At 36.0% G+C, this 13,647-nt stretch overlaps 1 protein-coding gene across 2 annotated transcripts in view; it reads right to left on the reverse strand.

Moving 5' to 3' along the window:
- The window catches only part of ATP2C1 (ATPase secretory pathway Ca2+ transporting 1), a 56,456-nt gene that overhangs the window by 16,357 nt on the left and 26,452 nt on the right, over positions 1-13,647 (reverse strand). For both annotated transcript variants that reach the window (XM_015814358.1, XM_015814357.1), the window contains exons 8-18: positions 12,231-12,386; positions 11,611-11,679; positions 10,218-10,293; positions 10,042-10,108; positions 9,452-9,576; positions 8,031-8,128; positions 5,533-5,628; positions 5,367-5,456; positions 3,473-3,577; positions 1,356-1,512; positions 614-784 (exon numbers count right to left, since the gene is read on the reverse strand). In XM_015814358.1, the coding sequence (XP_015669844.1) occupies positions 614-784; positions 1,356-1,512; positions 3,473-3,577; positions 5,367-5,456; positions 5,533-5,628; positions 8,031-8,128; positions 9,452-9,576; positions 10,042-10,108; positions 10,218-10,293; positions 11,611-11,679; positions 12,231-12,386 (1,210 nt within the window). The remainder of the gene's footprint in view (positions 1-613; positions 785-1,355; positions 1,513-3,472; positions 3,578-5,366; positions 5,457-5,532; positions 5,629-8,030; positions 8,129-9,451; positions 9,577-10,041; positions 10,109-10,217; positions 10,294-11,610; positions 11,680-12,230; positions 12,387-13,647) is intronic.

Genomic DNA, 13,647 nt, shown 5'->3' on the forward strand with positions numbered 1-13,647 from the left:
TATATATATATATATATATATATATATATATATATATATATATATATATATATATATATATATATATATATATATATATATATATATATATATATATATATATATATATATGTTGTTGTGTGTATGAGTAGGTAAAATATTAAAATTGTGGAACAGGCAATAATAATAAAGAAAAAAATTGTGTACATTTTAATAAATGTAACACACAGTTATATGGAGTGCAATGTTGTTTTAAAAAAGCCTCGCAGTTTTTTTATTCTACATTTTATAAACATAGAATTAAAACTTTTTAAAAATAAGCTTTATTGGCCATTATCCAAACAATTATTTATTATAATAAAAGATTCATATACTTATCCAGCATTGTTGTTTTTTTTACTATAAATAACTAAACTTCATGTTGTATTCATGTCCATGGAATATTTCTAGAGCTATCCACAAAGTGTTTTGTGTTGGAAAAACACATACAGCTATGATAAAGAGTTTCCTTAAGCTCATGGATTTGGTTTTACAATTCCTGTCCCCCGTTTCAAAATTAACAGAAAACTCACATGTACTGGCAAAATAATTACTAACAAAAATTCACAAAAGGAAAAAAAAGGTCTGCTCATACCAATGGCAACTGCAGTCTCCTGTGAATCTCCAGTGATCATTTTTATTGCTACTCCTGAGGTAATAAGTGCAGCAACAGCTTCTTTTACACCAGTCCTAGGAGGATCAATAATTCCAACCAGACCCAGGAAGGACAGCTGTCCAAGCTCAGGACCAGAAGCTAAAGCCAGAACTTTCAAAGTAAAAGAAATAGTATTACTAGCCATGCCACTGATTTAAGGCAACAGAAAATATATAATCATTTTCCCTCAATTATGAGAAGAAGAATGTTGATAAAATAATATGCAGATGTCTGAGCATAGTATATCAGAGACTCCAAGAGATTGCAAAAAATAGTTTTTTTTAATTAGCAATCAGTTAATGTTAATATAACAAGAAATAAAACCAATGTGTTTTCATAACCCATGAGGGAAATTATTACAAAAATGCATATTTCTTTTGTTCTAATTTAGTAATTCTCTTTAATCTAGATAATTCTATACAGTGTTTAATATAAGTTCTCAACTCTCAATAAATACAAAAGACAATGCTATAAAATTAGTTCCCTGATTAAATGGAAGCTTAAATACTTTAATTTAGCCTATTTTACATCATTCCTTTTTCATAATCTGGGGAGAAATATTAAAGTTATATTGCCACTGTATGGTACAGGCTTGCTCAAAAGCTTCTAACTGAGTTCAGCCAGTAATTTGTTTTCAAATCACAATCCTCAGTATGGGCAGAATAACGAGTTAAAACATTACCTCTAAGTCCTGCAGAGCCCATAGCTGCTTTTTCTTGCTGATAAAGATCTCTTTGTTGTTGATTAAGTAGTAAGCTGTGCCCTTTGTTGTTGTAAGTTGTACAGTATCGAATCACTTCCTCATAAGCACCCTTCATAAAGCAAATCTCTGGTTTGTCCTAAAAAAATATTTATTTATGCATTTATTTATTTCAGTTGGGTGGGTGAGAGTTTTAGGCAAGTGAGTTGATGCCACAGGGATGGATGGGTGGCTATGCATAGGAGCAACAAAGATTAGGGGACTGGAGGCTAAAACATATAAGGAACGGTTGCTGGAATTGGGTATGTCTAGTTTAAGAGAAGGACGAAGGGGGACATGATAGCAGTTTTCCAATATCTCAGGGGCTGCCACAAAGAAGAGGGAGTCAAGCTATTCTCCAAAGCGCCTGAAGGCAGGACAAGCAATGGATGGAAACTAACCAAAGAGAGAAGCAATCTAGAACTAAGGAGAAACTTCCTAACAGTTAGAACAATTAGCCAGTGGAACAACCTGCCTCCAGAAGCAGTGAATGCTCCAACACTGGAAGTTTTAAAGAAGAAACTGGACAGCCATTTGTCTGAAATGGTATAGGGTTACCTGCCTGAGCAGGGGGTTGGACTTGATGATCTCCAAGGTCCCTTACAACTTTATTATTATTGTTGTTGTTGTTGTTGTTGTTGTTGTTGTTGTTGTATACCATCCCAATTACATCACAGTAAACCTGTCATCATATGTTGCGATTTCTGACCTTTCCTGCTTCTTACAAGCAAAGTCAATGAGGAAGCCAGCAGGAAATCAGAAGTCACTCCCACTTTTTTGCCTACCCACTTGCACTCCTTAGCCTGTATCTATAGGATCTCCCACCCATAACACACCCACTACTCCTACAGGATCTGCACACCCTCTTATGCATAGCCACCCATCCATCCCTGTGGCATCAACTCCCTTGCCTGAAACTCTCACCCACTGACCTGTTTGCCTACAATTCCCAAGTCTTTCTATCTAATGTCTTGAGCAGTTCGGTAATCACAATAGCTACCAGGACTGCCAGGATTGCTATTGCTAAGTGATGCAGTCCCATGACATTGCTCTATCAAACAAATCATTTAGTGATGGAAATTCCAGTTCCAATTGCCACTGTAACCCAAGGATTACTTGTATTGCTTTTGCATCATTTAACTTAAAGAAGTGAATTCTTTAAAGAAGATATAAAATGAAAACATAGATTTGCAATGTAGGTAATCCTTGACTTACAATCAAAACTAAGATTGGAATTTCCCTCACTAAGTGATGTGATCCTTAAGTGAATTATGAGCAATTGTATGTCCTTTCTTGCTATGATTGTTAAAGAAATCTGGCTTCTCTCATTGAATTTGCTTTTCGGAAGATCACAAATGATGACACATGACCATGGGACACTGCAACCGACATAAATACATGCCGGTTGCTAAATGCCTGAATTCTGATCCCTTGATCATGGGGATGCTGTAACATCGTAAATGCAAGGATCACTCCACAAATCACTTTTTTCAACATCACTGTAGCTTTAAACTGTTGTTAAAGAAATGATTGTTAAGTCAAGGATCACCAGTACACAGGATTCGTAAAAGAAATTATATCTTTTGTGTTTCTTATCCTCGTCTTTATTACATTATGTTTCTTATTATTTTCTTATGATTATATTCTGCCTTTCCCAATAAGAGATGTGGATCATAGTCTCTTAAGGCCAACATTTTAATCATTCTCCTACATTAATTTTCATACTTATTTATCAATAGCATCAGAGAGAACAAATCTTCCCCCCAAAGCATCATCATCATCATCATCATCAATATTTAATTAGACCATATTGGACTAAGTGATGCCTTGTTACAAGCCTGAAAATGGTGCTGCAATATTAAAGACGGCAGTCAGTTACACATCATCCTCAGCTGGATTTACTTGTTCTTTTTCTCTCAAGCAATTGTAATTATAATGCTACCTTCAGTCTAAAATGAAGTATAACTATATACTGGAGCAGAATTTAATCACTGCATTATTAAAAACAATAGGTTGTAGGAAAATATTAGATCCCATTAAAAGTTTAGTAATGGGCATACCTGTTGAGTTCTATGAACACACTTAACAGCCATCCATTTTTGCTCGGAACTGAAAGGATATTCTGCTTTTCTTATGTAATCCTGCTGAATTCCATCTAAACCCATCTATGAAAACAAAAGACTTTATCAGTTCTTCAACCTATATCCTTCAGACAATACATATCCTACTCATTTTACATACTCTTATTTACTTTATATTATCTACAACATTTCACTACTTTATTTCTTTCTTTCAATTGTATTCACAACATTCTTTACTTTTAATTTTTCTTTACTAATTTTATAATAAAGGTTATAACTATAGTTATGTAGTCCACTTTCAATTTCTCTATTTTACTAAAATTATTTCACTAAAATGTGTTAGCATATTAAAACTATAATGAGAGAGTCAATCTATCTTATTTTTCCAAAATCTTTAAATGCTCTATCAGAATTTCATAGAATCCAGACATGATTTCTTTTGAAGCGGATTTTTTCAGAGCTAAGAACCACTGTTTAATTATTTATGCAGCTAAAATATTCTGTTATACGTTGATTTAAAGAAATCAAGTGTTGAAATTATTGCACATTAATTATAAAAATGTAAAACAGAATATATCTGAAGTTTTGCATGACAGAAACAGCATGTAAGGATCCAATCTTTAAACTTTTGCATAAAAAGATTCTATAAACACCTTTAATTCTCAAGATGCTATTTTAAGGAAATAAAAAGCCGAAAATGTTCCAGATTAAAAATCTTCATGAACAAAAATGTATCTTCACATTGTTTGTTTCTTCAGCATCAGTAGTTGAACACATTCTATACCCTACTATTCTTAATTACATACACTTCAGGTTTCCACCTGTTACTTGTATTCTATCGATAGTATTATTTCCTATATTGTCAATGCCTATAACCAAATCATTACAAGATAATTTTCCTTTTTAAAAAAAATGCTAGTGCCTAAGCTATAGAATAGTTAACATTGAGGGTTTTATTAATTCTTGAACCATTTCAACTTCTAGAGACTTCAAATCATCCACTATTCTTTATAATTCAAATAGCATCTTTGAATTTACAACAACTTAGAAAAATTGAAATGAAAAGCTTCGGTTTTCAAAATTCAATAGATAAATCTATAAGAATCAACAAAAATGGTTTGAAATCTTAAGATTTTAATTCCAAAAAAGGCAAAATATTTCTGGTTCACTATCAAAGAATAATCAGAATAAAAGCACCTTTTAAGGCTCTTGCTACATCTATTCACCATTAGAAATTGCTAGTTCAGTTTTCAATTGGATTTTATTATATATTTATATATCTATATACGCATGTTTATGAGCACATATATTACTTGTTCTTACATTGCTTCACTTTTCATCGTAAGCTTTAACTAATAACACTTATACATGTAGTCCTCGACTTACAACAGTTTGTTTGGTGACCATTTAAAGTTAAAACAGCACTGGATCCCCATGGTCACAAGATCAAAATTTGGATGCTTGGCAACTGATTCATATTTATAACAGATGCAGTGTCCCAAAGTCAGGTGATTCCCTTTGACAAACTTCTGACAAGCAAAGTCAGTGGGGAAATCAGATTCACTTTAGTCAATCGTATGACAAATTTAACAACTGCAGTGATTCACTTAACAACTATGGCAAGAAAGGCCGTAAAATGGCGTAAAATTCACTTAACAAATGCGCTTCATTTAGCAACAGAAATTTTGGGCTCAATTGTGGTTGTAAATCAAGGACTACCTATTTTATAATACTTTTGTTAGCTTAACATTATATGTCCAAAACAACAACAACAATAATAATACAATCACAGCTTATCATGTATGCTTTTTTTGGGAATACGTGTTTTATATTTTTATATCAGTATCACCCGTTGGTTCAGTGCACTTCCTACCTTCATGGCAAGAGCAATTAAGGCTCCTTCAGTTGGTTTTCCCATTAAAGTGTTGTTTCTAATTATGGCATCATTGCACACACATCCAGCCTATGAGGAAAACAAATATTATAATAAACAAATGTCTCTATTTCAGAAGATAATTATTTTTCTATGTAAGACTTACTTCAACAATTCTGCCAATAGACGGTTTGCTAAATCCATGAACAATATCACCTTCAACTATGATTTCTCCAAATCTATTATACCCCACTCCAGTAACCTGTGACAAAATAATCAGCACAATTATCAAACCTTATGATGTTAAAAATAATGTAGGAAAAGTAATGATTTATGAAACATTAAACCTTAATTCTCCCTTATTTATTTAGTCTATGGCATATCATATATGGACTAGCAACATTCTGTATATTAACATTTCATCTAGATTAATAAAACACAATAAAATATAAATGTTAAATATGTTCAAATTCCAATGTCTAGGCGATCTAACCATTGAAGCGCAGCATCGTTTGTATTAAAAAAATCAGATACTGGACCAGTATTTGCTTTCAGCTTATAGCCAGCCACAATGTGATATATAGTTTGACATGGAACTCTGCAGTCCCATGAGGAGAGGATACTATGCCCCATTTATATAGAGTGTCCCAACAGACACTATGTGAGGTATGAATCCTATACAGATTTGTCCATTGCTGACATGCTAGTTCAAAGCCTGGTACCTTTTTAGTGAGGTCATTTATATGTTTTCTTATGTCTGGGAGTTCAGCAACCCATTTGACTTTTCTTGGGAATTGATGTTAAAGTTGTTGGGCAGATGTTGTGCAAGTGCCAATGGGGGTTTCCTGGATTTGAGTTTTCTGGGTGATAAATGAGGAAGGTGAGCATGCACCGGCAGGAGTGAGTTGTTCATACTTTTTCTGTATTCTCACACCAGTTCATCTTGCCTTTATAAAGCTGGTGGTGCTATACGGCTCAGAACAGGAAGCTAACAAATCAGAGTGGTTTTAATATATCCACTTATAATCCATATGGCTATTGTTGAGTCTGGCATCTAACTTACTAGTATGGCAGCTGTTAAGCCATATAGGAGCAAGTATTTTGCTGCAGAGTAGACCAACTCTAGTGCTGATGACCTGAGAGTGGCAGCTGAAGCTGCCCATTTAATTCCACATAATTTCTAGAATATGTTGTTCCAAGTATTGATTTTTGTCACCAGAGCCTCTAGGTGTATCTTATGGGAGAGAGGGGCTATGGAAATTCTCAGTCAACCGAGTGATGGTTGTCTCAAAGGTGCTTTTTCAAGAGGCAGCTGAACTTTCTTGTTTTTCTTTGAAGACATTGCGCTTCTCATCCAAGAAGCTTTTCAGCTCTGATGGTGGGGAACGTCTTCAAAGAAAAACAAGAAAGTCCAGTTGCCTCTTGAAAAAGCATCTTTGAGATATAGGAAAGAGTCCAGTCTAATGTTACTCCAAAGAACTTTGGATGAGGATTATAGGGGAATAGGTTGTTGTTTAAGTAGGCCTTTGGGGCTTCATATGCTATCAGTAGTTTGTTGCTAAGATGGAAACACATAATTACCATTTTGCTGGTGCTAGGAGTGAGCCTCTAGTCAGCGAAGAACTTTGGATAGCTCCATGTGTTTTTCTTGTACTGCTATGGCCAAATCAACAGCATACCCAAATTTGCATCTCCTTGCCACCAGCTTATTGTGGTTCAATTCTTAATTCTCATGATTCCATTTAGTTGGCATGATTCCATTTACTTATTATGAGACATTGCAGAATTTACAGAAAGGAATGCTCTGCTTATTGTTATTGAAACTGAAGGGGGCTCTGAGGGCTTTCTTCACCACTTCTCTCTGAATTCAAGAAAACATTTTTTCAATATTAAATTTCCAGAATATTTTCTGCACTGGGGACTTCTTAATCTGTGATACTTAACCAGAGCTTTTCCTTTTCATAATAACAACAGTCATCAGTACAGGTAATTCTTGATTTACGACCAGTTGCTTAATGACTGAATTTACGATGGACCTCGGTAGAGTTACAACCATTTTTGAAATTAAGACAGCAGCACAAACATACAGCTATGATCACGCAATTATGTTTTTGGCACTTGGCAAACAGCTTATCTTTACAGCCATTTGCAGTGTCCCACAATCATGTGACTGCAATTTGCAAAAATTTCCAGCATATGCTTTTGGTTTTCAGCAAAAAATGCCAATGGGAGAAAATTGTTTAACTTAATGACTGCAGCATTTACTTAACAACCAAAGCAAATCATATTGAAAATTGTGTCCAGCCATGTGATGCCTCAACTTACAGGTGCGACAACTTACAATCATAATTCCAGGTTCAATTACATACATCAAGAACTACATGTATAAATATATAGTTTTGAAACAATCATCCAATAGCCCAGGGTTTGTCAATCTTGGTAACTTTAAGATAAATGGAGTTCAGCTCCCAGAATTCTCCAGCAATATGCTGTAAGTCCACATATCTTATGGTTGCCAAGACTGAGAAATCCCGAATAGCCACAGAGGCTAATTTTCTCTAATAACAACCAGTCCCTAGGAAAAAGATTTAACGTTTTCAGAATCATTACACTTTAGTAAACCAAGAATATTTATCACTGATGCTCACATTGCTTACAACATACCTCAGCATGTAGTTCATCCGCTGTGAATATATGAGTAACAGTCATTTCATTTTTTGTCAGTGTACCAGTTTTATCTGAACAAATTACATTGCAACACCCTGAAAAGCATAAACAATATTATCAGTTCATTATTTGCCAGATTTGATTAAGATAGTGGAATACAAGAGCAAAATCTCTGTCTAGAATCCAAAATAATAGAGAAGAATGTTTGCTTAAGTCAAGGATAGGAAAAGTCCCATAATCTGTAGCGTGGCCATGTCATAAACCTACTCTAGGGTCTCAGGCCAGTTCATCTCTAAAGAGAACCCCACCTCTTTCACTAAAGTTTTAGCATAATTCATGCCGGCGCTATCTTTCACATTCCAACAGGAACAATTGCAAGGGCAACTGGTTCCACCGTTTTGCACCTTTGCCCAGAGAAAGGATTGGATGGCCAAGCTAACAAATACTTCTTACAGATGCTCTGCAACAGCCACTATTTCCCTTTTCCATTTAGGAAGATGAAGACCATCATGATCCAAATCTAAAGAAAGATACATTTCAAAATACTTCTGGTTCTTTTAGTGGCTCCTCCAGATCACCTGGATGATTACTTTTGGAGTGGGGCCTGACCTAATGACATACTCTAAGCAGCAAAAAGGCTCTTAGGTCCAAGTTTATTCCCTATTCTTGGATTTAGTTAAGGCAAGTAAACATCGGGTCATCTAGTTTTCTCTAGAGGAACATACAAAGTCTCTCTTTTCCACTAGATCAAACATTTTGTCTATTTAATAAACTTCAGGTGTCAAACAAATATTACCCTTAATAACATAGTCATTCAATCCAATGCTTTCATTTTAGAGCTGCTGTCCCAATTAAGAGTAAAATGAAGGAGGCTAGATATATCTCCTAAGGAAAAGTTCCACAACTCTGATTATACAAATATAGTAGAGTTTCCTTGCTATTCTAAAGTTTGGACATGTTTTCTCTCTGGGTTTTCTCATAGTTTCTCTACTATGCACTGTGAAACACAGTGAATATGGTTAAATATTTTTTTTATATGGTACAAATGTATGGCTATGGCCAACTGCTGAATTCTGCAACAGTTTAACAAATTATGTTTACTGTTCCAAAAACAAGGCCTCATCAATTTATAACCATTCCAGCTTAAGTCTGCCATTTCAACTGCCTGCAGATTGTTTCTTGCAATTTTTAAACACAGTAAAAACTTTTTAACAATATATATAGAAATAATAGTTACTATTCCAGAAATACAAGGGGTTAATTTTATAATACTTTATTGCTATAGTGGACACTTTGGATATTTTGGGGCACTGCTTTATATCCAATAATATGCCATTTATACTTAAAAGTATTTTGATACGTGTTTTAAATTATTCCTATATATTTTTAGCAGTTTTGCATATTATAGTTAATCTTACCTAAAGTTTCAACAATTGGCAATTTTTTCACAATGGCCTGTTTCTTAACCATTCTCATGACACCAAGAGCCAATGTTACTGTTACAACAATTGGAAGACCTTCCGGGATGGCAGCAACAGCTAAACTGCAATATTGAAAGGATGTGTTAATTAAGTTATATGTCAATATTAAGTGCAGAAAAAATGACTTATAGGGCTAAGTTAAAATGGAGTATTGACAAATTTCATGAATAACTGCATTCAAAGAGGACTGGGGAGCTGACTGGTATTTTGCTTTTTTTTTTTTTTTTTTTTAAAGTTGAGGTTTCTAAAGCAGAAGCATATTTGTTAATCCAGAATTAATTCAAGTAACTCTGAAATGTTTCTTGAGGTCATCACAACTTCCAAAACTCTTTTCTGCTGTATCACTGCAAGCTTAGAATTTAACAGTCTATATGCAAAATTAGGATTTTTTTTTCACTTATTTGCACAGAGACAGAATCTACTCAATACATGGCAGTCCTGAATGTAAGTTCTTCATTTCATGATATTCTTTAGGGAATGAAATCTGTTTTTTATACAATGTGGTGGAGACAGAATAAAAATCTTACCTGACACCAATGGTAAACATGTCAAGGATATGTTTTCCTTGCAGCCAACCAACCAACATAATTATTCCTATAAAAATAAACAGAACTTTTAAACATCAATCCTTGTCCTGATATTAAAGCCCTTTCCCACAATGTGTCCCAAACATTAACAATCAATAACTTAACTGATTTCTTACCAATTATACCAAAAGAATACAAGGAAAGCTGCTTCCCTAGTAGATCCATGCTTCTCTGCAAAGGTGTCTTTGGTGCCTTTATTTTAAAAAAATTTTGTCAGGCCAATATTATTAAACTCACTGATTTGCTGAGTTTGCACAGTTATTTCACATTCACTGAAATTATGTTAAAATTAAAGGATTAAACTGTTTTAAAGAATTCCTCAGAAAAGCCTTACACCTGAGAGATATTAAAGAAATAAATTATAAATTATAAATTTACATTCTAAATCTTAAAGAATCTAAATTCAGGCTAGTATCCACTTCAAATTTAGTACAATGTTTGAATTCATTTCTGTACATCTGTATGCAATGATATAAATTTTTTAAGAGTATTATTAGTCTGCCATGCAAGTTTAAAATTATTCAGGAACAGTAAGTTCCATAAAAACATTTCTGCATAAGTAGCACAGGTAGACTGCAAGTTACAGCTTCAATTGGGACTGAAACTTCCATCAGTAAGCAATGCAGTCATTAGGTGAATCACCATGGGACGACACAGTTTAGCAACAGCAGTTCCAGTATATAAATTGTAGTCCTTAGGCCAGGACAGTGCTGTTATTAGGCGACGGCCTCATGTTTCTTCTGCCTTGCTATGATTGCCTTCGCTTCAGTTCCCCTCATCCGTCTATCTTCCCACATCTCAGCTCTTTTGTGTGTCCTGCACACCTGCTTCTCCCTGCCAATGCTACATCTCATTGCCCACAGTTGCTATCTTCTTCCTCCTGCTGGTAGATGGGGATCCAGGTGCTTGGCAAGGCAGCTCTGGGGTGCACACAGTGAGAATGGGAAGAGCCAGTGATGGTTTCCTGGGCAAAGGTGGAGACTTTGTTTAGATTTGGAAGAATGGGAAGGATTGTAGGCTTCCAGGAATGCAGTGTACACTCTGCACCTCCACAACCCACACAGTATCCAGCTTTGCCAACGAACCACTTCTGGTCTCCCTGCCCTCAATCCTCCCTGCATCCAGGGCTGCACTCTAACCCAGCACCTGGATCCTGGGCCACCAGTAGGAGTGGAAAGATGCCAAAGATCAGCCATGAGTAGTGGGAGGCAGGGTTGCAGGGGCATGTGGTGGAGTGTAGGGTTGCCCAAAACAGCAAAGATAAGGAGAGGACAGATGAAGGAAGAGAAGATGAAGTCCCCCTGCAGTCGTAAGCGTGAGTGGGCCCAAATTTTGATAATGTGACTGAACAGGCACTGCAATCATCATAAATTCAGGCAAGAGTCATTAGTCCTTTTATTCAACATTATTATAACTTCTAACAGTCACTGAATGAATGATTGTAAATTGATAACTAGTCAGGATTTATATTAGGGTTTACATTAATATTATTTGTGAAATGCTACTTACTTCTTCTGCTTGCATCATTTTGAAAACCTCACCAAATTCAGAGTTTTCACCAGTTCCAATAACTATCCCCTACAAAACAGAAGAAAAAGATTAGAAGTAAAATGTTTAAAATTCCTCTATCCAGGAAGTCAATTTAATTTGCCCAAATTTAAATTTTTGAAAAAATATGAACAAGTACTCAAGGATTCTGAACAGTTAAAGCAGAACTTTAATCTATGTAGACTAAATTTCCAAATACATTCTTAAAAATATAAGATGTACACTACAAAATGTAACCGAGTTTGATCTAGTCTAGTACTCTTTGCAAGAATCCCAACAACGAAGAGGCAGTAAGTAACTCCACAGAATCTGACATTCAGAGCTCCATTTAAGTTCTTAGTTGCATTGATTTAAACATTATTCATTATATAAATATATTTCAGATGTTATGACTCCATCTGAATTAAAAGAAATATATTTAACACAATGTTGTGAGCAATTCATTTAATATTTTCAACAAATTACAAACAGGCAACTGAAACAATTCATAAGATATTTTCCAGCAAACAAAATTTAAAAATACATATTCTATCTCTGATCTATATTTTAGAATTAGTTTGGTAACCTTTGGGGGAAATTACCTTGGCTTTTCCACATCGAAGAAGTGTTCCCATAAAAGCAATATTGCTTCTTGATGTGAGATCTCCATTCGTAGCAGCTGGTTGGGGAGAAGTGCATTTAGAGCTTGGAGTTGTCTCACCTGTCAAACTCGATTCGTCAATAGAGAGATCAATTGCCTTTGAGAGTAAACAAATAAAATTAAAAAGTTATATTATGCATTCTACTTTTTAAAATGGTGGGGGCTGTATTCAAGTTTGAAACTTAACTGTTCTATTAGGGCAGGAGTAGTCAACCTTGGCTCTTTTATGACTCGTGGACTTCAACTCCCAGAATTCCTGAGCCAGCTAAGCTGGCTCAGGAATTCTGGGAATTGAAGTCCACGAGTCATAAAAGAGCCAAGGTTGACTACAGCTGCAAGAAAAAGTATGTGAACCCCTTGGGATAATGCGGAGTTTTGCATGAATTGGTCATAAAATGTGCTCTGAACGTCATCTAAGTCAGGGCTTTTCAACCTTTTCACCCATTGTACCACTTTTAGGATATGGCAACATCCGAGTACCACCAGTCGCCTAGCAAGGTGTCAAAAACTTGATGACCCCCCCCCCAAAAAAGGAAAAAAGTGATAAAGTACAGATAGTCCTTGACTTACAACAGTTCGCTTAGTGACTGTTTGAAGTTACGATGGCACTGAAAAAAGTGCCCCCCAAGCCACAGCCGAGCAAGACACCTGCCTGCCCACCCGGTGGCGCTCTTCCTCCTGTCCCAGATTTCCATTGTTCTGAGCATTTCTGTTGAGGATTGGCAGTGGGGGTGGGGTGGGGGGGTGTTTGGTTTTATTCCCCCAGTCTGCTGGGTGGTTGCAGCAGGTTTTGGTCACTTCACATGACCCCAGGACACTGTGTCTGTCATAAATATGAATCAGTTGCCAAGCATCTGAATGTAAATCACAAGACTCTGGACAGGCTGCAACATTCCAGCTGATCGGCGCTTCTTCTGGGCTCAGTAGAAGCGCCAGGATCAGCGCCGAGCTCCAGCTGGAGCCTGGCGCTGATCTTGGCGCTTCCACTGAGCCCTGACAGCCCTGCAGTTCCAGCCATCTCTCACTCAGGCTTGTGCAGTGCTGCCACCGGTTCAGCTCATTCCCCTCCCCTGCTCCACTTTTCTAGGATGTTTGCGTACCACCTGCCAGGTGCCAATGTACCACAGGTGGTACCCGTACCACTGGTTGACAAGCCCTGATCTAAGTCACAACAATAGAAAAACACAGTCTGCTGAAAATAATAATACACAAACATTACATGTTGCCATGGTTTAATTGAACATAACATGTAAACATTCACAGTGCAGGGAGGAAAAAGTATGTGAGCCCCTAGCCTAATGACGTCTCCAAGAGCTAATTGGAGCCAGGAGTGAGCCAACCTTGACTCCAATCAGTGT

Source organism: Protobothrops mucrosquamatus, unplaced genomic scaffold (genome assembly GCF_001527695.2).
Source record: "Protobothrops mucrosquamatus isolate PMUCROS unplaced genomic scaffold, P.Mucros_1.0 scaffold243, whole genome shotgun sequence".
Lineage (NCBI taxonomy): Eukaryota > Metazoa > Chordata > Lepidosauria > Squamata > Viperidae > Protobothrops > Protobothrops mucrosquamatus.